Genomic DNA, 24,719 nt, shown 5'->3' with positions numbered 1-24,719 from the left:
TCTCAATCTGCAGAACGTTTGGCTAGATTCTACCTTCCTACAAAAGCTTCTACATTTAGTGCCCTAGTCCCACCCCCATGAAGCATCACAGCTTCTTTTGTGTTTGCTCCTGGCCAGGTCACCATCTTAATTTGGGGGCTCATGATCCTGATATGGCTACAAATATTATTTGTGGTATACAAGGCGGCCATTCCCAAAGTACAATAATCTTGCAGACAGGTAGTGTTGCAAGGTCTTTTTAGGCCCTGTGGCTGCTGTGGTCATGGATTTAAGGACTATCTGGTTGAACATTTCTTGTAAATTATAATTTGGCAGATGCTTAATGAATTGAATACTTTACAGTTGTTTCTGCTTATATGCATCTTAGCAAATCAAAACAAATGCTAGTAGCATGTGTAAAATAGTATGTATCACCACCCTGATCCTCTATGTATATATAATTATAAAAGCACACAGTTATGACTGGATAGTTGATAGCTTCTAACAGAATGCAAGTGAGACATGCAATCCCTGCCCCTATACAAATGCATTAACTGCTATAAAGATTTTTTATAGTTTAACCCATGGTGACAGTGTTAAGGGGAAGCAAAGCCAAAGCAGCCCACTGCCCCCAACACTGAGTGGGCCTAAACTACCTCACAAGGGTAAATAAAACAGGGTAATCCCATAGATACCTCCGAGTTCCCTGGAGGAAAGGCAAGATGCGAAAATAGGGAGACAAGTCTGTTTATCTAATATAGGATGATATTGATATTAATACACAGAGAAATGAATCCAAGGAAAATAAAAGGCTGTGAAAGCAGAACTTAATGAGGACAAAAGAAAACCTCTTTAATTAGCATACCTTGTAAAACTTTACAAATGTACAGCATAGTGCAAAATTGCAGGTTCAGCACATCAACTTCAAGTATGAAAGCATAAAATAGCCAAGAAAACCAATCACACACACCACCTTTCAAGAAAAATTCATTGAAGTAGAGATAATCCTATTCCCCTTGATTTCCACTTTCTGTAGAAAACTAGGTAAGAGGGGTATAAACTCTAGTGAATCATTTTCATAATCAGAAAAGGGTTGGGAGCTAATTTGCTTCTTAGTCAATATCATTTTTAAAAATGCTGCACCTGTATCATTGCAAGTGGTGTCTTAAGAGAGCTACAAAAATGTATCAAACACTAGATTCTACAAAAATTACAGATTGCTTCTAAACAGATTGTGATAAAGCTGCAAAGGGAAGAAAATCATCTTGTCTACCCTTCATAAATAATTCTGCCCAACAAAGGTACGATGTGGAAAATCAGCTGAGAAGCGAGGGTGAGGGCTCTGTGTGCATGTACACATGTGCTGCTGTGTGTTCCAATCTGTAATGTGTCTATACTTTGGTATATAGACAATGTGTGGTGTGTGCACACTGTGTTATGTGCATTCATATACTGTGTGTGTGTGTGTCCATGTCAACTGCTAGCATGCAGATCCCAGAGGGATTGCAATGGAGTAAGGAAGCTTTTGGCACAGAAATGGTTAGCGGGCACACACACTGGTGCTAAAGCATTCCTTCTACCTGCCCCTTTATAAATCATCACTACCACTGAGGCTGTGCTTAATTTCTAAACTTAGGAAGTGCTAGGGTAAAAATCAATGCCTCTCTAGTACAGATATGTGCTTACTGAGGAATGAGGAAGGCATGTTGCACATGCTGAGAGGTACTCTGTTATGATATGAGGTACCATGTTCTAGGTCTAGGTTCTTCTAACAAATAGTTTATCAAGACTTAGCTCTTGTCTAAAATTAATTCTGACCTAAACACATTCTTTTTCTGTTCTAAAAGGCCTAACTACTGACCGGAACTGGCTTAATAGTCATTCTCTCCCCACAAATTAACCATGCAAAATCCCATTCTGAGTGGGTGGCATAAGAGAAATCTCAGTATCCTCACCAAGCTACATGTGCCAGCAATCTAGGGAAACCATAGCCATTAAATTGGCAATAAACCTGATAAAGTTTCAGTATAGAAGCATTGCAGTATATTAGTAAGTAAGTAAAAATTAGACTCTGCTGCTCTCAAAGTTTTGTAAAAGCTAAGGAAGCCAACTGATGCATTCTCACTCAGCAGCATATGTCTCACTTTCCCTTTATTTTCATCACACACAGTTTAAAGTATCCTGGAGGGAGTTTGTGTAGATGTGGAGCATGCACAAATCTACAGCTAACTAGAGGAATTCTGCAGTGACTTCAGCCCCACCGCTGCCTCCATAGGGACATTTTATGGGAACAAGCTTTCTAAGAGATAATCCTGTCAGTGGGTACTTCTGGGACAAATGATTTTCCAGATGTTAGGAATGCTGATCCAAATTCCTGCAAGCCAACCAGGAACTGTGTTGAATGCCATGTTCATCCTTGCTGGACCACATGGCAGGCAAAGGAATCAACAAGATGAGGGCGGAAGACAGTCCAAAGCAAGACTTGGCCAGGAATATACACATCAAACGTTTTGAAAGGTGCCGCTGCTTGTGCTTTTCTTTCAATGCTAAATCATGCAACCCTATTACATAGGAAGTTGCTGTCTGGATGCAACATCTCCCAAGGAATCCATCATTATCACTTTACTCCAGCTTAATAAAGCATAATGTTATGCAAGATAATCCTTAGGTAATGATTTATGTAAATATCCCTAAACAGATACATTTTGGAACACCATGTAGCACAATTAGATGACTAAAAATAACAGTCAAGTCCAGCAAACAACGGTTTATAAATCTGATTTCCAGCAAAGCACAACCTGTCAATCAGGAGTAAGCCCTGGAAAGATATGGTCACTTTTTAGCTCACCTCTCTGATGCAAATACCCTCCACTTTTTCCTTATTAGCCTTAACCATAATTCAACACATTACATTTGTATCAAAACTAACTATAGTTTAGATTAACCCTGTTCCCTTTTAATCAGATGTTACACACTAACATCAAACCAAAGTTTCAAACATTAAGAGAGGAATCTATATTAGCATTAGTCATGGTTTCAAAGCAAGCAAGCAAGCGGTAAAGGAGAGAGTAAGATGAGTTCATATTCCCAAGACTGACCCCGATATCTTGGGTTAATAAGTTCAGGGTAAGATGATAAGGAAAGGAAGGGTCATTTCAAGAGAGGAGAGGTTCCATGTGTTCTCAAAGCTGGATCCCACAAATGTATTTTGATCAGCAGGAAGTCAGGGCTGCATTTGTAGCCACAGGCCGTATAGATTTCTGCAAACTGCACTCACACTTGCAATTTTAAGACATGTAATGACTCTCCAAGGATTACCCAGGTTTGCAAAGGCAGGTGCAAATTGAAAGAAACAAATCACATACAGTACATCCAAAAACTAACAAATTTTCAAAGTTTGCTTTTAGAAATTGAACTTTGCAGGATTTAAAATAAATAAATAAATATAAAGGTACAACAATTATCTGTGAAGTCGTAACATTTTTTCACATGTTCAAAAAAACAACAATCCCAAATTCAACAATGTCCATAGTTGGGAATGCTGAAAAAAGTCAAGCTAGAAGAATATATATTAGAATTCTCAGAAGCACATCCATTTTTTTTATTCAACCCTCCCCAAATAATTATAATTTTAGCACAGTCCTTTTGTGTGAATGAGTAGGACATTCAGCTGGCTCCAAGCTAGATTTGGCATTTGCCAAGCTGGTCCTGATAATGTCAAGGATAAACTTTTTGGTACATTCATAGTGTTGCTCCTCCAAAAGTGCAGACAGATGCTTTCCAGAATGACGTCTCTCCCTAAGAACACAAATAGAAAATAGAGAATATTTCTACCAGTGCATCAGTTAACAAGAATTGGCAGAGATCTAAATAAAACGTGACATAACATCTACTCTCTCAGAGGAGAGGATGAACAATGAATAAGACAATGGTCCATGTGCTAGGTGTCTGATACCAAGCAACCCAGCCAATGTTTTTATTCAGGTTATTGGATTGCTAAGTCTTCGAATTTTAGAAGTCAGGTTAGGCTGCAACAACATACAGCAACTCACTCTAATGCAGTGTTTTTCAACTCTGTTTCTGTGGAACCTCTGGGTTTCACAATCCTCTAGCAGCTCTGCAAAATTTTACAATGTCCTACCTCAGGCACTATACATTCCCCTCTTGTGCCAGTCACACACACACCGACCGCCCATGACCATGAATCACAGAAAGACACCTAACTCACCAAGTGACCTTCAATACTTGTCTGCAACTGACTAGAATCAAGCCAAAATGAGTGGAAATTAAGGGCTGGTTTCACATTTCCAGTTACCATGCATTCACAGTGCTGAGCTTTTGATCCATGTTCACAAAACATTATCCATAATGCACATTTATTCTCTACTTTGTTATAAAGGACTACTGTTGGATGTATTGTTCCACAAACCATTTCTAATGCAACTCCAGTCAAGGGGTGAACAGCTTTGCAGGGGTGAAGACATCCCTGACCTGGCAAGGGTCCCCGGTGCGCAGACAAGCAGAAATGAATCTGACACTAAGGCAGGCTGATGTGAACTGCTGAGGGCAAAATGCTGTGAAATGCACCAAAAAACCAACACTGAGCAATGTGAACAGACCCTAAGATTAAATGCTTCTGGAGTCCTCCTGGCTATGCAAGTGTTATGTGCAAACACAGACAGTTATTGAGATGGGGCTTGCATTGCTGAAAATTGCACAGGCGGTAGAAGGAAGCACAGGAGGCCAAATGAAAAAGCAAAAAGTTCTTTCTCTCTGAAATGTCACAACTTGCTGAATTGCTTGCAAAGAGCTCCTAATTAGGGATGCTTCTGCCAGCAAAATCAGCCTCTGCATGGTAGACTGTCACTTCTCTGTGTGGAAGGTTAGCTATGAGCAGTACCTGAGCAAGAGGCATTAATTTGGGGATTTAACACTCGGGAGGACCTCTTATTTGCATTCTTCTCCAGATCCACAGTTGGCATCTGCATCCTGATGCAAAAACACAAACTACAACAATGCACAATTATACAAAGGCAGGAAGAGAGGAGGGTTGTGACAGAGAAACCAATCAAGCAGTAACATTACATCTGCTATCCTGAAAATAGCTGTTCTAGGTAGGCAACTATCATCACTAATGCAGAGAGAGGCTGTCTAAGACCCAAAGCAGCTGTGTCTGGGCACGTAGCTACTCTGTTCATGCTATTTTCACTAATACCGGTATCTTTTGTACATATTACTTGGCTGGTGAACGGCATTGCAAAATTCATTTATGGAAGGATGGCTGTGTTTTGGTTTGCATATTGTTCAATCTTGTGCAGGTTTGGTGGGTTCAGCTTTAAATGCAAACTGAATCAAATTTCTCCATCATCCTTAGACAAATTTTGGGCTCCTAGGCAAAAGCCAACCCAGTGCCTTCTAGTAAACATATCCCACACCCGAACGTATTTAGAGATTCACACTACTCACCTTAGAGAACATGGGCATAGCCAGGATTTATATTTGGGGGGGGGCAGGCTTTATGTTAGGGGGGGAAGAACCTCAGCTAAGTATTTTGTATTGATTAACTTGATGGGGGGGCTGCCCTTCCCCACATCCTCCCTTGGCTATGCCCAGGCCCTAGAAATTCTCCCCTCCCCACTTTTCATGGGAATGAAGGCCAGGCGAATGTGTTTCTGTTTGTATTGTGTGGAGGGACTTTGTCCGGCCCTATCTCAGAGTCTCCTTCAAGTTCCCCCCAGTTCAAAGCCACAGGTGTTTGGTGGTGTTCAGATGCCACACCTCCCTCTCCCATCCTGCACATGCATGTCTTACCGAGGACAAATTGGCCTCCACATCATTCAAATTCCATTCACTGGCAGATATAGTGGGATTGAAAACCTAAAACAAACAAGGTGTAAGATGAAGCATAAAAAACATCAGGAGGATATAATTTTTCTTCATTTGATTCCTGCTCTGCCCACTCTGGGGGTTCATTTGATTCCTGCTCCTGCTTTGGGGTGGGGGGAAGTAGGCTGTATGCCAATACCCTTCTTACCCCTAGATCCAGCAAGTGTTAAAATGTAAGGATTCGAATTCCTGGTGAGGTGATAGCCTAGGTAATGGGCCATTAAGGTAACAAAAGAAGTGGATCTGTGCCAGACAGAAAATGGGTGCGCCTCCCTTCCTCAACTGGTTAGAAAAACAAAGGCCAGAGTGGAGAGTACAGTGATTTAAGCTAGGAGCTGGAAGCTGGAAAAGAGGCAGGCTTGGAAGCCAGAGAGAGAGAACCAAGTTTGATTTCTCCTCAAATCTAAGGCTATGGGGGAAGCAAGGCACTATTAGGGTGTTAATGCTGTGAGCACATACACACACACACACCCCATTGTAGGCTCAGGTTGTATATATGTATATATAAACCATATATCCTAAATACATCACAGTCTCCACTGTGCCTCATTCCCAAAGAACCACGAACCCTGGTTAAATGCCTGGACCCCCTGGAATCTCACTCAGATATTGGGGTGGAGTGAAACTGTTTAATTAATTCTACAGGTAGGATCTCAATCACGGTGATTTCTGTTATTCAGACTGTAGGAAACAGTTTTTGCCAATTCTTTAAAAACATCTCTAGAGAAGAAGAAGAAGAAGAAAGAAGAAAGAAGAAAGAAGAAAGAAGAAAGAAGAAGAAGAAGAAGAAGAAGAAGAAAGCTATAAAATAAAGTAGACGTGGGTATTCTGCAGCCCCTGGAGGCCCTCAGAGCAGCCTGTGTGGGTGACCAAGCAACTAAATTCCACCTGTGGCTGAATTTTGTTGACTCAAACTCTCTGTGCACCGGAGGGGGGCAGGCTAGGAAGAGTGTGATTGTGATGGGAACATATTGCGGCGCGGGGAGCTCCATAAGTTAATAATCATGTATTGTGTACATTTCTTTCTTTTGCCTGAAATTTTCTAAAAGGAAAGGAAATGCCCAAATTTTGCTTACTCATATTTCATTAGCCAAATTTCTGGGTTAAAAATAATTAGATGTTGGTGCTGGAAGGTGCACTTTTGCATTCATTTTAATTCCACAAATCTCTGCCAGTTAGTGAGCTTAACTGAGTCAGCCAAGTCTCAACATCTTCCAGCAAAACCCAATCATCTCAAAGCGTATCTTTTACCATTTACCATTCAGAAACCAGTTAGTTCAATGTAAGGAGTTTATGGATTTGAAGAATTGTATCTGCTCTAAGGGCAACTTCTACAACTTTGAAAAACAAGAATGATGGAACTGTAAAACTCTTGTCATGGTTAGACAAAAACTTACATCCAAAGTAGTGGCAGCTTCGAGATTATACTGCTGGTTTCTTAGAAGGATCTGAAGGCCTTCCAGATTCAAATCAGCACCATCTAAAGGATCAGAGATTTCTGCTCTGTGAAAACACAAGAGGAACTGAGATTCAGGTTAAGCATTTGTATAACAGGTGGATCAACACTCTTTCCCTCCGTCTGTTGTCCAAGAAACAAAAAGCAAGGGCATGGTGTTTTGTCTTCCCCCATTTTATCTTCATAACAAGTTTCTGAAGGAAGTTATAGGATTATCCTATGAGTCTCATGCCGGGAGCCGCTTCCTAGCTTAACCTGAAATTAGGTTAAGCTATAGACCAGGAATGGGGAGCCTGTGGCCCTCCAGATGTTGTTGGACTCAAGCTCCCATCAGTCCCAACTGGAATAGTCAATGCTCAGGGATGGTGGGAATTGTAGTCCAGATCATGTAGAGAGCCACACACTCCCCATCTCTGCCATAGATCTTTTTGCTGTGATGAACACCTAAAGAATCAGTGTTTTGCTAGTTGCAAGCACAAGCAAATATTTGCATAGCTGCAGCTACTAAAGCCTTCATGCAATACTCTCCATCCACAAGCAATGAAACAGTGTGGTGCTAGAGCACATAGTGGCGCTCCTCCCCTCACCTGTCTAGAGGTGCCCTTCTGCCTCTTCTGTCAAGTGTCTGCAAACTTGCTGGCTGTGGCACATCGCAGCTCCCTCTGCCGTCTAACACAGACTGAACCATGGCAACAGGCAACACAGGAGGGTCTGAGCAGACATTACAGCCAATCAAGGGGACAGCAGGATCTGTGGATGCGGCTTTCTGCTCAGGGCTAATGGGTTCTTCCTTGACCAGCAGGAGGCAGGTTTCCCTGAACCAAAGACAAGTTTCAGCGCCACCCTGATGCTTTCTTCCTTTCAACTCACTCCAGGGCCAAAACTAGGCACACAGCAGAAACCAACCTGCATGAAAGTCGGTTCCTCCCCCATATCAAGGAGAGGGTGCAAAATGGAGTGGAGAAGCAGTGGGCATGAATACAGTGTGGTATGGTGGTTAGAGTGTTGGACGAAGCCTGAGAGGCCAGGGTTCAAATCTCCAAGCAGCCAGGAAACTCACTGGGTGACCAATCACTGTCTCTCAAACTAGCCTACCTCACAGGGCTGTTGTGAGGATAACATGGGGAAGGCGAGGGCCATGTACACTGCCCTGAGCTTGTTGGAAGAAAGGTGGGATATAAATGCAATAAAATAAATAAATATTGGAAGTGCCAATTGAGAGAATGGGGGAGAGGGGAATGAAAGGCAGAAGTGGCAGGGGAAACCTTTTTCAATATTCTCACTATAGGCAGAGTCCATCCTGCAAAAGCAGCATTATAAGCAGACGATTGAGTATAAATCTACCACTAATGCATTATTATTGCACCAGTGATGTAGAATTATAGAATTGTAGAGTTGGAAGGGATCCTGAGGGTCATCTAGTCCAACCCCCTGCTATACAGCCATCTCAATTAAAGCATCCCACATGCTGCAGAACACACATTGGGGGGGGGACAAAAACCACCCATCTGGAGGAGCCCCTAATGGCAAAGCTGGCCCTGGCCTATTCAGTCTCCTGTGGCATTTATTTATTTCTGTCTCCTACGTCCATCCATGTTGCTCACTAAAACATTTGATTTTTCTTACCTCTCCCTGTTGGAAGTAGGCTGCATGACCACAGCATTAGATGGCGACACTTCAGTAACATCTGATATTATTGGCCCTCCGGGGACAGCAGGGCTGTTTAAGCACGAAGCAGGTTCTGCAGATGGCTGCAGGCAAGGATGGGGGGAAAGACATATTTTTTAACAATGCAACAGTAAAGCATCGCTGTAACGGTCAGCGGTGTAGTTGGGTAACGTTAGATTATAGACTTAAGTCATGTGTGCTTTATATAGTACCTGCACCAATTGGAGACTGGACTATATTAAATTTGAGACCACTTCAAGTCATAGAATCACAGAACTGTAAAGTTGGAAGGGAAGCCAAGGGTCATCTAGCCTAGCCTTCCAAAGCCGAAACCATAGCTAAATAATCCCTGAGAGATGGTCAACCAACCTCTGTTTAAATATCTCCAATGGAGGAGAGTCCACTCACTACCTTACAAGGTACTGAACAGTTCTTACCATCAGAAAGTTCTTCCTAATGTTGAGTCAGAATCTCTTTTCTTGTAATTTGAATCCTTTGGTTTGGGTCATACCCTCTGGAGCAGCAGAAAACAAGCTTGCTCCATCCTCCATTGGGCAGTTGTTTAGATAACTGAAGATGGCGATCATATCACCTCTTGGTCTACATTTCTCCATATTAAACATAGCTAACTCCTGTTCCTCATAAGGCTTGGTTTCCACACGTTCAAGTTTGTCAATATCCTTCTTAAACTGTGGTGCCCAGAACAGGACACAGTCTTCTAAGGTTCTACTTCAGAATGTATCCAGCTGCTAAAGTTTTTTTTGGGGGGGGGGAGTTCTGAGGCAGCAGGGCAGGGGAAGAGGAGGCTGCCCTCAAATCCTGCCCTGATGGAGCTACTGGTAATTGTGCTTTTTCTCTTGCCAATTGAATCTATACACATTGGTCTGGGAAGAAGGTCCCACTTAGTGTGGAACAGGCACACATTACATAGCAAATTCCCAACCTCCTTTTTGCCTTGTGATGCTAATGTCAGGACATATGCAGGAGGAAATCCATGTACTGTATGTGAAAAAGGGGTGCTTAACACTACCCTTGCACCCCAAATCTCCCCTGAAATCATTTTAAACTCTCCACCCTCAACACATAAATTACTTGCATAAACAAAGGTTTGGGGGCACATGTTTCCTGAAGGAAAGTGTTTTTTTCCAGTCAAGTTTCTTTAATTTGTTAACTTTATTGCTCAGTTTTTTAAACAAAGTAACTCCAAGTGACTTACAATACAAAAGAACCAAACAGACAGATACATTGAAACTGGGATAATAGAAAGCAAAGAAAAATCTAAAAGGCAATTCTATTACAGGTATTAGCCCCGACCTGGTGGAATGCTCTCTCAGGAGACTCTCAGGAGTCTCTCTAGTCTCTCAGGAGACTAGGACCCAGCGGGAGTTGTCATCTTTTCGTAGGGCCTGCAAGACAGAGCTGTTCTGCTTGGCCTTCGGACTGACTCAGTCTGACCCCGGTGTTACCCTCCCCTAAGGTTTTATCCTATAGATATTTAAATGAGGTTTCACTTGTAGATTCCTAATTTTAAAATTGAATTTTAACATTATATTTAATCTGTATTTTAATTGAATTGTTTCTTTTATGCTTGCTTTGATATTTTTGTTGTTAGCCGCCCTGAGCCCGGTCTTGACTGGGAAGGGCGGGGTATAAATATTATTATTATTATTATTATTATTATTATTATTATTATTATTATTAAACTGGATTAAAACATTGAGGCCACAGATAATTAAAAGCCAAAGGGCCTGGTGAAACAGAAATGTGCTGCCTACAACTCGCTTTTGCAAAACATGGAGGCATTCTGATTTAAATGAATTAGAATTTAAATTTAACTGAATAATTGATTAAATTTGCATAGATGCAAACAAGAATAAAGCAACTACTGTATCTTCAAGGGGTGTGTGGAAACATGACTCTTTTGCTTTCAGATGAAGCACACAGGCCCTTGTTTCAGCAGGGACCATTTCAAAAGAGGAAATGTTTCCTTTATGTGAAAGAATGCCTGCTTCTTCATAGATGGCACCTGCTGTCACTCACAGTGTTTGCAAGTATCTGCACTGAAAGGGTAACCTAGTGTGACAAAGCATGTGTTTTGCATACAGTAAGTCCCAGGTTCAATCCCTGGCATCTCTAGTAAGGGCTGGAGAAGTCTACTGTCTGAAATCCCAGAGAGCTTCTGCCACTCAGTGCTGTATACAACAAATACTGAGCAAGATAGATCAGTGATCTGACTCGGGGGAAAGGCAGCTTCAGATGTATGTCTAAAAATAATTAAAAAATGTTTGATTAATCGCTAGCACCTTGCAAATAAATAAGAGCAGGCAAGAGCAGGACGTCATCCCAAACTCACCGACTGGATGAAATAGGAGTCATGAATGGGATCCAAAGACAAATGCTTCCTGAACTTTGTCATTTGTGGAGCAGAATTGCCATCATCCAGCATGAGAGGCCTGTTGAGAGAAGGAAGCCCAAATCCTTCATCTCAGTCACTCTGCTGCGTGACTTGTAAGAACACTATTCACAAGCTCACTGGTTCTTGGGGGGGGGGGAGTGCTGAATCTTTCTGGGGGCAGCTAGAGGAAAGAACAGCTGGCGCTTCTTTTGGCCTTTAGGAGGCTTCTCAGCTGATCAGGTGGCACTTGGAAACACAAACACATGAAAACTGCTCCATGAAGTCTAGGCTCCCCACTCATTCAAAGCAATTTCCACAGCACCAGCCTTCTTCAACCTGGTGCCCTCCAGATGTTTTGGACTACAACTCCCATCAGCCCCTGCCAACACTTGTCACACCACCCCTCGCTCACAAATACAGCAGCTTGTCCTCTGAGCCCAGAGCTGTGGGGTTGCTACTCCTGTAACTAGAGTCCTAAATTAGACCTCCCCTTGGTCTACTCCAGCAAGGCAGCTCTAATGTTCCTAGGCTGTCCATATGGCAAACCATCACAGGCCTTCCATAGACTTTGCATCTGTCTACAGCCACCTAATAAGCTCACCCATGACCAAGAGGCTTGACAGTCCCATTGATGCACCTCCCTCTCCCCCCCCCCTGTAATGATATTACTGGAAAACCTCTCTGTGGCTTCCACAGGGGACCTTGCCTCCACTCCCCTTTCTCTTCAAATTTTCTTCTTTCAATCCCCCTGTATACCACTAAAACAAAGGTCACAGCAAGCTGACAGGGTGGTTCTCCAAAGGCACTGAATGGGACCTGTCAGCAGCTCTGACTCATCAGTTCCCAGCCCCATTCATTTTTCTGTCACCATGGTGCCCAGGTCTGGTGACCTACCACGCCACTTGGAGCTAAGCTGGGGGCGGGGGAGAGAAAATGAAGGGTGAGCCCCCAACTAGTTTCTTGCCCGTGCATGTCCATGCAGTCACATGAGGGTACTTACAGCTTTCTCTTTATTCCAGCATTGCTGGGGCTGGATTGGAGCTGGCCGAAGAGAAACTGAATCAGCTGTCAGGGGAAATCAAGGTCAGGTGTTTGTCAGTCAGCAGAGTGATTCAGCACTCCACCGTCCACCTCTCTGCTCACACAAGGAGGAGCTCCCTTCCAGGGGAAGGAGGGCTGCAAGCATCTGCTTTGCATGGAGAAGATCCAGGTTCAATCCCCAATATATGTAGGTAGTGCATTGAGAAACTCCCTAACCTGCAGTCCCGGAGAGTCACATCCAGTCTGTGTAGACAACACAGAGCTAGATGGAGCAATGATCTGACTTGATGTAAGGCAACTTCTTATATAAGGCAACTTTCAAGTTGCTAAAAATGAAGGACTGGGGCAGGCAAGATGACACAGACATGGCCATCTTCCACGACATGTATGTAAGCATACATCAAAAGTGTGCACTCTTATATGAATGCAGTGAACATTCATTTGGGACATTTGGGGAGGGTGGTCACATTGTTAGATGCTACCCTGCCCAGGGGCAACAGAAGGTACCCCAACTTTGTGCCACATTAGATCAGAAACCTGGGTGATTCCTGACATTTAATGTAGCTACACTGGTCCTGAAGCATCTGCACAAATTCAGAAAGTTTGTCTTCTTCAGGCTGTGAGGGCCAGGACAGATGGGTGTGTGTGTGTGTGTGTGTGTAAACATGAGGCTTTTGCAGGACTGGAATGTAACCTATTGTACAGAGGCAAGAGTCCATCCTATTGCTCCACCCACTTTTGCCTCTGACCCTGCCAAGCATTGGCATGTGGCACCTAAGAGGTTGCCCATGTGGGAATGCCACATGTGCGAATGACATGAGGAAATATGCCCTTTGGGTTGAAAAAGTTTCCCACTCCTCTGTGAGGCCCATCCGCCTCACAGAACCACATTCCCCAGAGTTCCTTGAGAAAGCCGACTGTTGACCATGTGCCAATTTCAGTGGAGCCAACCACCCCCTGCTCTGCAAGTAGCAAACACCCCCCCACATCACATTATTGGCATCAACAGAAACATTACCTTATTGATCACTTTCTCATGCTGTGAATGATTCTGCCTGAGACACACAACTTCCCTCCACAAAACTTCATTCTGCCTGAAAGGAATAGAGAACCGCAGGCTGAGGGCACAGTCTCTGAATGAATCACAGGAAACAGTCAATGCGCACTTGTAGGCTTTCGTGATTCTGGCAGCAATCTTAAACATACTTACGGCGGAATAAGCACCACTGACCTCAGTGGGACTTATTTCTAAGATAACATTTATAGGATTGCACTGACAATATGGAAATCATAAGGGCCAGTAACTTTTGTTTCTTACTAAAGGGAGGGGAATGTTGTCCTTAGAGCAACTGTAGAGTTTTATATATAGAAATCTAACTATGAGGCTGCATCCATTTTTGTTGTCTTCTCTCTATGGGCCCATTTGGACCCACTGCTACAGCTCCTGCCGAAATTGGGCTCTTGCGCTCACCCAAACTGGAGAGAGTCTACAGTTATTTGAATGTCAGACCTCCCTTAACCTTTGACATAGAAATCACAGGTTTGACATCTGGAGTAAAGATGGGCCCATATTCAGGTAACTGCAGTATCTTTACCTTCTGTGGAGGCAAGTCTCATCCAAAGAGGCCAAAAGTAACACTCCAGCTGCATGTACACAGAATTCTCCCAGTAGTCAGACTGGGTACAGGTAATATGCCATAGAATCATAGCACTGTGGAGTTGGAAGTCACCCCCGAGGGTCATCTAGTCCTACCCCCTTGCAATGCCATGATGCTTCTGGTAGCATTCACTTACTGCTTCATGTCCTGCACCTGACACTCCATTGTCTCTTGCTGACCCCGGAGGATCTGGATCTCATACAGCAATCTGCTAAGGTCTTCTTGGCGCATCTTGGTTTCTTCACTTTTCACAATGGATACCTGTAGAAACAACCAAAGAAAGAAGCAGAAATAGAAGGATAAATTGTGTGAATGTGTGAGGTAGGAAACACAATCCAGGCGCAGGCATGTCAAACCTGCGGCCCTCCAGATGTTTTGGACTACAATTTCCATCTTCCCCAACCACTGGTCCTGCTAGCTAGGGATCATGGGAGTTGTAGGCCAAAACATCTGGAGGGCCGCAGGTTTGACATGCCTGATCCAGGGGATGCTAAATGCAACCAAGGCCCTCTTCACCCAGTGCATTCCTGAGCTTTTGCAAGCGCACTCCTAAAAATGCAGTGGGTGAATGTCAGGGAAACAAATACATTTGCTGGCAAGTGTTATTTTTATCAGGTGATGACACCTTCCCTTGTCTGGAGCCTGGACTATGGCAGGGGCAATCTCTGATGTCACACGATCTCTCTCAGGTTTAGATAATCCTACAGAGCTCATGCTAGGAAAGAGGATGGAAAATAAAGCAACAGCAACAGCAGCAGCAGCAGCAGCAACAACAACATAATGCTTGTTCTTTTAATGGGTTTGTTCATTGAATATTTTAATTGTGGATGTTGATTTTAATGTTTTGATGCAATTATTTATAGCATATTTTAATCACATGTGACTATATTTTTGTAATTGGTTTTATACTTGTAAACCTATCCCAAGCAGGCTATACGTAGCACATGATCACAACAGACTAATAGTTTCTGTGACTTGTGTTTCCTACCTTCCTTTTGATGTGCTCAAGGAGGTGTTCATGGCCTTGCAAGAAATAAAGGTGCTGGAACTCAGTGTCGTCGCGTTCAGGCTTGACAAGCCCGCCTTGTTCAATGTTCACGACTTTCCTAAAGCCATCTAAATGGACAAACAGAAGCCTGGTGAGAAGCAGAAGGACTGGGGTGGGGGTGGGGCTGATTTACACATTAGGTATACACCTGTGACTGCACAAAAGTGTGGATGTGGCAAACACATGCTTGCGAACCAGTGTGCCAGTTCCAGAGGACAGAGAGACAAAATCCCAGATCAGCAATAAGTCTACATCTTCAATATTCCCACTATTCCCACTTTGTGTGAAGCCCCCAAGATGATGAGAGGCAGTGGAGAATTCTCAGTGTGCCTACCCTGCCTCTTCCAGATTAAAGGAGTCCCTTGCTGTGGACCCAGAAAAGCAAGTGGACCCAGAAAAGCAAGTCTTCCCCCTCTCTCTGTCTCTTGCTTCCTTCATGTTGAATTCTTGCTAGCTGCTGATATATAACTTCTTATTTATGTCGCTATTGTTTTTATCTCAATTCTTTGAAGAGAAGTGAGATTTGAAAACTGGTATCACCTTTAAACAGTGCTTTTTTGTGATGCTGCTCACCAGTACAGAGTACCTGGCACCTTTTTCTTCTTCTTTTGCTGCTCATGGCAGTCATTATATGTGAATATATAATAAACTTAAAAGTCTCTAACAAACATTAACTTACTAGGTTGCCAAATACATAAGTCGGCTCTAGTGCTTCTGCTTTTTAGGTTTGGCAATGTACTAAAACCACATTTAAAAACAGGCAGCCCTGTTTAGGGAAGTTTTTTTTCTGTGATATTTTAATTTATTTTGGTATTTGTTGGAAGCCGCCCAGAGTGGCAGGGGGAACCCAGCCAGATGGGCGGGGTATAAATAAATAAATAAATAATTTTAATCATGGCCTTTCCTCCATCATACAAGCAAGTCTGTACTTTCTAAATCTTGGGAATGTTACTTACACATGTTCAGTTGTCGCACAAAGCTGGCCATATTGTTGTGTTTGAAATACTTAGGCAGCACCTCCTTCGCAAATCGACTCTGATCAAAAACATGGAAGCTGGAACCATTCTTTAAAGGGGGAAAAAGAGAGAGTTAAACAATGTTAGCTACCTGCTCATTACTATAAAGCTCTAATGCTAAACTGAGATTCTACAAATATGTGAAACCGGATTCATAACAAACCAGCATTTTCAAACAAAGGACGGGCTGAAATTTGCATCCTGGCTGCCATTTCTGAGGTGTGTTTGTTGGTGCTTTAATTCACATTTAGATACTTGAAATAATAAATAATAAATAATAATAATAATTTATTATTTATACCCCGCCCCAGCCACTCTGGGCGGCTTCCAACAGAAAAATACAATACAATAATGGATTAAACATTAAAAGCCTCCCTAAACAGGGCTGCTTTCAGATGTCTTCTAAAAGTCTGGTAGTTGTTTTTCTCTTTGACATTTGATGGGAGGGCGTTCCACAGGGCGGGCGCCACTACTGAGAAGGCCCTCTGCCTAGTTCCCTGCAACTTGGCTTCTCGCAACGAGGGAACCGCCAGAAGGCCCTCGGTGCTGGACCTGTGTCCGGGCAAAACGATGGGGGTGGAGATGCTCCTTCAGGTATACTGGACCAAGGCCATTTAGGGCTTTAAAGGTAAGCACCAACACTTTGAACTGTGCTCGGGAACGGAAAATCTAAGAGCGAGTGCCTTAGAGACGTAACAATATTTTATCGTGACATTTCGGAGAGTCAACCTCACTTTGTCAGATGCATTAAGCAATATCTTAGTGGGCAAGTATAGAAAGGAGAAAACTAAGCTAAATGACAATGCAATGCAAAAATCGCAGTCAGTATAGCTTAACAATCAATGCCTCTTGGCAGAGAACCACAGGTAGCAAATGAGTGGGGCTGTGGGTGCTCCAGACCCTACAACTTACCCCATGAAGAGGCAGGGCACCCACAAATTTTTGCACAGGACCATGCACGTCACGGGTGCAGGTGCACCTGATGTCAGCATGCCCAGCACCCCCCCCCCAGGAAACCAGTTGTGTAATTTGGATCCTCAGCACCTGACAGGCACTTAAGTCTGCTGTCTTCATCGTGAAACACCAACCCATAAGCAGACCTCATTGTTGCAACATCCTAGCTGATTTTTCTACCAAAATAATAATAATAAAATCCCCATCCAACTCTTTCCCACTTTGTGTATCATTTTGCCTGATGGAAGTTTTGAAGAACTGGAAAGGTTGCCACATTTTTGTGACTTCTTGGTTTGTCCTAATAAAATTTTCCTTCATTTTTGGAACTTTTTTTTCTTATGGACCACAAGGGCTTCCCTTGGGTTTTTTATTATGATCTGCCAACAATACAAACACTGTACTGTGTAATTAACTGTGGTACAACATCTGAAGGTCTTGTATTTTGTGTGATTATGTCTCTTTCTAACTGAAGTACGGTATGTTATTTATTGAAAATCTCAAAATGTGTACACACGGATACTGTGCAAATATGTATGTAGATATAACACATACTCTTAACTGTGGGTTCGTTCACACTTTACTCATCCTGCACCAAGAAATCTTGAGGCCAAGAAGTTTTCCACTTGTGCTGTGCTTCCTAGGCACAGATCTGAGTTGTTTTTTGTTTGCCTCACAGGTTTCCCTGGGAAAACACACTCTTTACTGCTAAATCAGAACAAACAGCAATCTGCAGAAAACCCAATTGCCATTTGGGCCGACTCAGCACTAAACCACGGGTTTTCTCTGGGGAATGCACCTGGGCAAACGGAAGCATGAACAAGCCGTGTGTGTGGATATCAATATGGCTCCTCTTCCCAATTATAGATCTCGGCACATTACACACTACTAGTTTCCAATTCTGAATAGGGATCAGGCTTCCTTACTAGAAGTAGAAGGTGGTAGAGCAAGCCCCCCTGCCCCCAATACCCATTCAGCAGGAATTGCGTCCACCACAATCCTTGGGAGTCCGCTCCAGAGCTGAACAGCTCTTACCATCAAAAAGCTCTTCCTTTATTGACAGCTGCACGAGTTATTATAGCTAGGAAGTGGAAGTAGCAAGGTGAATATAAAATGGAAGAGTGCTATAAAGAGGTGTGGGATATAGCTATTAATGATAAATTAACATGCGTTATTAAGGTAAGATAGGAAATATGCAGGAGAAATAATTCTAAGGAGATATGGAAGGTATTTGTAGAATTTGTACTGTTAAAACGGAAAGGGGTCAAACCACCGAAAGAGGTGTTGAATTTTTGAGAGGGTGGAAAGTTACAATGGAATGGTCTCGAGGGTGGGGGTGCACATTTTTATTTTTATTTTATTTTCTATTATTACTTTGTTAAATAAAGGTCTTCTTAATGTTCCTGACCTCCTTAGTCAGCAGTGGAAGTTAGCAGTCCTCCAGTGCACTGCTGCTGTTCAGACTCCAGTACTGACAAAAGAACATAGTTTTACTCAGTGCTTTTTTTCTTTAAAAAATGTTTAGGGGGTACTCTCATTTTCCTACTCATATTGAAACACTGCCCCTCAATGAGGCCAAACTTAGATACACAAAATGTTTAGGGATCTTTTCTTCTTTGGCAATCATTCGTAGCCGAGTAAGATTGTCTTCCATAAACAAGGTTTTAACAATGAGTCCGTAAGTGACTGTAGAGGCCAATTCTGGATCCACACGTCCTTCCACAGTGGGGACATTGATTTCCGGGCAGGAGCTGATCACGGTGTGGAATAGCCAAGCGTGCCTTCCTCTTAGCACGTTTCTCCCTTGTGTCCTGAGTTCGAGTGTCTTCAAAGCCCATGAGATTTGCCTTGAGACAGTCTTTAAACCTCTTTTGTTGACCACCAGCATTAATTTAGGGGTATGCATACCCCTGCGTCCCCCCAGAAAAAAGCACTGGTTTTACTGGCTGCCACAGTCAAGTGTAGTTCTATAGTGCTAAAGGAAAGCAAGTAGCCCACAAGCTTCTGTGAAATATGCACCTCCACTATTTTATCAAATGGTCCATTAAACAAACTTTAATAAATGAGGTCTACTGTGTTGTAGTGGACAGCAAGAGACTGATCTGATCCCAGAGGGACTTGTCAGCTACGGGTGGAATTGGGCGATTCCATGTAAAAGTCAACTTACAGAAGCATTTTTCATTTCCATATAGTTATAGTGTTCTGTATCACTGTAAAAATAATTTCCCAGTTTCATTATCTGAAAACAGTTTTTCCACGCGGCATCCAGCAGCATAGGACACAAGGTGACCCAGAATGTCTCTATTTCCCCAGCTAATCTTCAGTTAAAGACTTCTCCAAATAAATAGACAATAGGTTCATAATCCTTTATTGTATTGATAGTTTTGCTTTCCCAATTTGGTAAACAGAAGAAAATTTGTGTTAAGAACACAATCAGATGAGTTTAGAACAATAAAACTTAGTTGGCTGAGTGGCTTATGTTGGTCACAAAAACACATGCCCCCCCCCCAACCAAATGAAAAGAAAAATGTTCTGGTTTAACTTTATTCTCTTCTCTGATTTCATTAGCATCAAGATGTGATGCTCCCTGAAATGTGTTTTACATGCAAAGTTCTTGAGATCAACATTACTCCATAATGTGCCACTTACATAGCATATATGGTCATGTGTGTGATTTAGCTCCCAGTTCATACCTGCCTAACATCTCATGTTAGATGTAAGACAACAGATGTGTGTGGCAGAGGTCAGGTGGCATGACTTCTCCAAAATGGAGAAGTTTGGGGTGAAGGCTGTAAAGGGTCTTCTAGGCACAGAAAGAGCTTTAAACTCTCTGCCTTGCAGGGGGGGGGCTCTCGACACCATCTCCAAAAGCCCCAGGATGCTTGTAGACTAAAGGGTATTTTGTGTTTTAGTTCCACAACCCCTCATTTTTACAAAACACATACTTATACACTTCTCATGGATAATCACCTGAAAATATTACTTACTGAAACTGTCAACTTTGATTAGCATTACAATGGCATTTGTTAATTACCACCAATAATTTTTAACCACAAGAACAGTAAAAATTTAGATGTTTACAGCAGAAACTTTCCACCCCATGTCACTGTCCTATATTAACATGCTTCCCTGCTCTTCCTCCTCAAGCAAGTAGAGAACTTGGGAAACTTTCGACCATGGCTTGCCATGCTGTACAGATTCAAAACTGGGGCTAACAAGCAAGTTTCAGAAACCACAGTTTCAAATGTGGCTAGTTTGAAATTAGGACAGTTTATTGGTTCAGACAAAACACACTGCAGTTGACTAAAAGGAAATGCTTCTAAGTCCTGCGATCAGGGAAGAGGCTGGAGAGGATGATAGGTTCATTTACATCTTACCAATCCACAGTTTAGTGAGACAGCGGGAAAACCTCCAGCATGTTGCGCCTAATTAGACCCACATCATCAGGGTGTACTTGGCAAATCCCACTCAACTTTTCCAGGCCTATCATCATATATGACATCAAGTATGAAAAAGTTCAAGCCATGGCCAAAAAGAAGAACTGGGAATGCACATCAAGTGTACTGTACTCCTAATTCTTCCCTTTAAAGTCAAGTCACCTAGTGTTGTGCTGACACCAGGGTTAATGGTGAGTGCAAGAGCACAACATCCAGTCTGCTGGACGGATCCTTGTAAACAACAGTTTACTGTGATGTCCAAGTGCAGTATGAGGGAGATCAACTCAGTCCCATGTAGGATTAAACATTTGTCAACACATCATATTTGTGTGCTTGTGCACATATATGTATCTAGAGCAAAACAGTGCATTTTAAACTTTTTTTAAAAAAGTACAGTTAAAACAGTTTTGCAAAAGAACAGCATTCTATGTTAGTCATGGAGCAGACAGACATAAATCATTGGGTTTACATAAGTAAAGTCCATTGGTTTCAATGGCTCTAAATATGACTTAGCTGAGCACCACCCAATGTTTCAGAATGTAAATTTAATGTATTTTTTACTTTTATGGAATACAGTTATCCATACCGAGAATGATAAAAACCAGACAAAGAACCAGTTCTCAGTAAGAATTAGCTCAAGATGCAGGCAGGATTTTTTTTTCTCTTTCAAATTCACAAACAAGAGTGGTCTGAAAGGAGGGAAGAAGAGAATGAACCAAAGAAAGTACCCCGGCTCACTTTCTTTCCATCATTACTCCCAACCCAGAGATAAAACATCCACAGTGAAAATATGATTTTAAAATTCTCACCCACAAATCTAACTACTGATTCTAAAGTCTGGTTTGAGAGATTTAGTGGGTAATTTTATAGAAAAGTTCTGTAGATTTGAGCACCACCACACTTAGAGGCATTCAAGACATATATCCCATGTTCAGAGGTCAGGTAAAACTAGTTAAATCTAACTAATTTCTGCTTACAGCAAAAACAAAAAAACAACCAGCAAACATTATATTTTCTCCATATCAGCCAATGACCATTGACACACTTCATTATCTGTAATCAGAATAAACTAGCAGTGCTTTTAGGTTACAAGATAAATGAAACAGCAGCCAGTAATGTGCAAAAACTAATTTTTAGAGCCATCAAGAAATGCTTCACAAGCTACTAAAATGGAGCAACTGAAAGTATAACTGATCGGGAATTAAAATCACCATAGAAAAATAACCTTTGTGCATACCCTCCAACATTTCTTCAATGAAAATCTGGACATCCTAAGGAAAAGTGGGACATTCCAGGATCAAAGCAGAAACCAGGGCAGCTTCTCTAAATCAGGGGTGTCCCTGGAAAATAGGGACACTTGGGGGGGTCTGTGTGCTGCACCGATCCTCACAGCTTCCCCTTGCCCAACATGGTGTCCTCCCGATATTGCTGGGCCCCAGCTTCCAGTGAGCCAGGGTGTTTTAGTGGTTAAGTTAAAGTCTCAGACTAGGACCTGGGAGACCAAGGTTTAAATCTCCCACAAAGCTCACTGGGTGACTTTGGGCCAGTCACTGCCTCTCAGTCTAGCCTACCTCACACAGTTGTGGGGTTAAATGAGGAGGGAGAGAACGGTGTATGTCACACTGAGCTCCTTGGCAGTTTGGCCAATGGTCATAGATTATCAGGCAGCCAAAAAAGGTATCTGGAAGGCACCAGGTTGAGAAAGGTGGTGAGGCCCATTGCCTTCCCATGCAAGATGACAGCTATGGACAGACAGTTGTGAAATAAACAAACAGGTGATCAAAACAGCTCCAGGAACAACTCTATGGGGAAGGCAGCTACAATTTCATGCAAACAGTAAAGGTAAAGGTAAAGGGACCTCTGACTGTTAGGTCCAGTCATGACCGACTCTGGGGTTGCGGCGCTCATCTCGAGTTATTGGCCGAGGGAGCCGGCGTACATCTTCTAGGTCATGTGGCCAGCATGACAAAGCCACTTCTGGCAAACCAGAGCAGCACACGGAAATGCCGTTTACCTTCCCGCTGTAGCTGTACCTATTTATCTACTTGCACTTTGACATGCTTTCGAACTGCTAGGTGGGCAGGAGCTGGGACCGAACAACGGGAGCTCACCCCGTCGCGGGGATTCAAACCGCCGACCTTCTGATCGGCAAGCCCTAGGCTCTGTGGTTTAACCCACAGCGCCACCCGCATAGGGATGGTCAAATCTGACAAACTTCAATTTCTCATTTAGTTTTTTGCATCAGTTTACTATTCACTGGCATTTTGGTGCGAGTTTCTCCCAATATGCACATTTTTGCAAAACAATGTTCCTTAATATTTGTATATTATTTGTGTAATTATTGTAACTAATATATACATTCTTATGTGCACTTTACCCACTTTATGCAAACATTGCTTGGCTAGAGAATTTCATTGCAAAATTTGGAGAATTTGAAGGATGGCCATGTCTCGGTTCACATATTGTTTGGGAAAGTGCGAATTAGTTTTAGCTCACCTTTAAATGTGAACCAAATTGAATTTCTCCCTCTTCCCCAGTAGAGAACCAACTGATGCAGCACCATGCAGAATGAAGTGCTAGGATTCTGACCCACAAACTGTAGGTGGGGAGTTGCATTTCCAAGCGCTCCCCAGTGGAGAAAGCTCTTCACAGACAACAAGCACATCAAGTTTAGCACAGCCTTCTCCCTCAGAGATGGAGTCGTTTTCTCCCCAATATACTAAGCTTATTACATTCAGGAAACTTATGCTGGGAACATAGAACAAGCCAACTTGACACTCCAGCCCACCTACAGTCTGAAGCACTGTAGCCCAGAATTCCATCATCTCAAGTCTGTCTGATGCACAAACTAGACCTTACATTTGAGTAACCCCCACTGAACTCAACACGGCATAGAAGTAACTAAACATGCATAAGACTGGTTAGGTTAGGTACCTGAACAATACCAGTTTCTAGCTAATGAAGCCCCTGTAAGTTGCGCATGACACACAGTGCCCTACAAGGGCTTGTCAAACAGCAAACTAGCAGCTCCCAACGTTAGTTGTACTCACAATACTCCAACAGATGAGATGGTTGGTCTCAGGATCTTCTACCAATGTCCACAGCTTGGTTAGGAACGCTGGTACGTTGCTGGGGTAGCCATCCATAGCCAAGGAACTGGACGAGTCCTGCATAGTTTGTGTGTGTGGTGCTGTGACTACACTAGTGCCATAATCTCTTGCCTCACAGCAAAGCTCCCTTTCCTTTCTGTGCGTGTGTCAGAGGGAAAAACAAAACCATTTAGCGATCCAGGCAGAGCGGAGAAAACATCCTCCTCCCACAAAAATCTCATCAGCAGTGCTGCTGGCTCTCTTCCAAGCCCAGCACAATGGGCAGGCATGGCCAACCCTCGGGTTGAACAATGCACAGAATGAAAGCGCACCGCTATTTGCATTGCACAAAGCCGTGAATAAAGATGCAGCATCATGGAAAGAGAATACACTTGCTTGCACAAACACAGTAGGCCAGGAGGTCAGCAGAAGCCCCGGAAAGGGCCAAGGGTGGCTCCTGCCCATTTGCCTTCCCCATGCACAACTTTGAGGAAGCGATAGTGGAAGCAGACCTGTCTGAAGGCCACCTTAAGTTTTATTTCATTTGGTCTTTCAGCTTCTAGGCTGCTTTTCTTGTGGTTTCCAAGAGGACAAACACAGCAAGGAGAATTCCAGCAGTAAGGAAAATGTTTCAAAGTGTTTATTACAGTAGTAATAGTAATAGCAGAATAGTAATAGTAGTAGCAGAATTGAAGGTGTGCCACCTGGAGACTGACAGTTGAGGCGGTGAACATCATCCCTGTATGTGCCTCAGAGCCCACCCTCTGCATCTGATGCCCCTGCTCACAAGCAGCTCTTCCTCCATCCAGCCATCAGCTAAGGGCTTATCCACACTTACCGTTCCTCTGCTCTTTTCAAGCACATTATGTGATTTAAAGCTCCATGTCCGAGTGCCCCCCCTTTTGCTTCCAAGCTTTCCTTGCAAAAACCAACAGTTTAAAGCTCAGAGTAAACATCAATCTGTAGAAAACCCGAATTGAAGTTTGCTCCAATTGAGCTCTAAAGAGTGGGTTTTCGCAGGGAAAGCTCAGGGCAAAAGGTAAGTGTGGATAAGCCCTAATTGACTGCAGGAACCTTGGACCCAGCTGGTTTCAG

The 24,719-nt window shown here is 42.9% G+C and overlaps 1 protein-coding gene across 3 annotated transcripts; it reads right to left on the bottom strand.

The window, feature by feature from the left end:
- Positions 1-757: 757 nt before the first annotated feature.
- Positions 758-23,858, bottom strand: HSF4 (heat shock transcription factor 4). 3 transcript variants are annotated; one of them, XM_035120987.2, is made up of 12 exons: positions 23,586-23,858; positions 16,088-16,196; positions 15,072-15,199; positions 14,220-14,344; positions 13,444-13,519; positions 12,385-12,449; positions 11,343-11,442; positions 8,948-9,072; positions 7,263-7,368; positions 5,791-5,856; positions 4,880-4,986; positions 758-3,777 (listed from the first exon to the last, which is right to left on the bottom strand). In XM_035120987.2, exons 1-11 carry the CDS (start codon positions 23,706-23,708, stop codon positions 4,927-4,929), a joined length of 1,083 nt encoding a protein of 360 aa, XP_034976878.1. In that variant the 5' UTR covers positions 23,709-23,858; the 3' UTR covers positions 758-3,777; positions 4,880-4,926. The 3 variants fall into 3 exon arrangements, with proteins under 3 accessions (XP_034976878.1, XP_060131925.1, XP_060131926.1); XM_060275942.1 differs by lacking the exons at positions 758-3,777; positions 4,880-4,986 and having other exon boundaries at positions 5,561-5,856; XM_060275943.1 differs by lacking the exons at positions 758-3,777; positions 4,880-4,986; positions 5,791-5,856 and having other exon boundaries at positions 7,331-8,136.
- Between the last annotated feature and the right edge of the window lie 861 nt (positions 23,859-24,719).

The sequence above is a fragment of the Zootoca vivipara genome, chromosome 6, assembly GCF_963506605.1.
Source record: "Zootoca vivipara chromosome 6, rZooViv1.1, whole genome shotgun sequence".
Lineage (NCBI taxonomy): Eukaryota > Metazoa > Chordata > Lepidosauria > Squamata > Lacertidae > Zootoca > Zootoca vivipara.
This window is presented reverse-complemented; position numbering and strand designations above follow the sequence as displayed.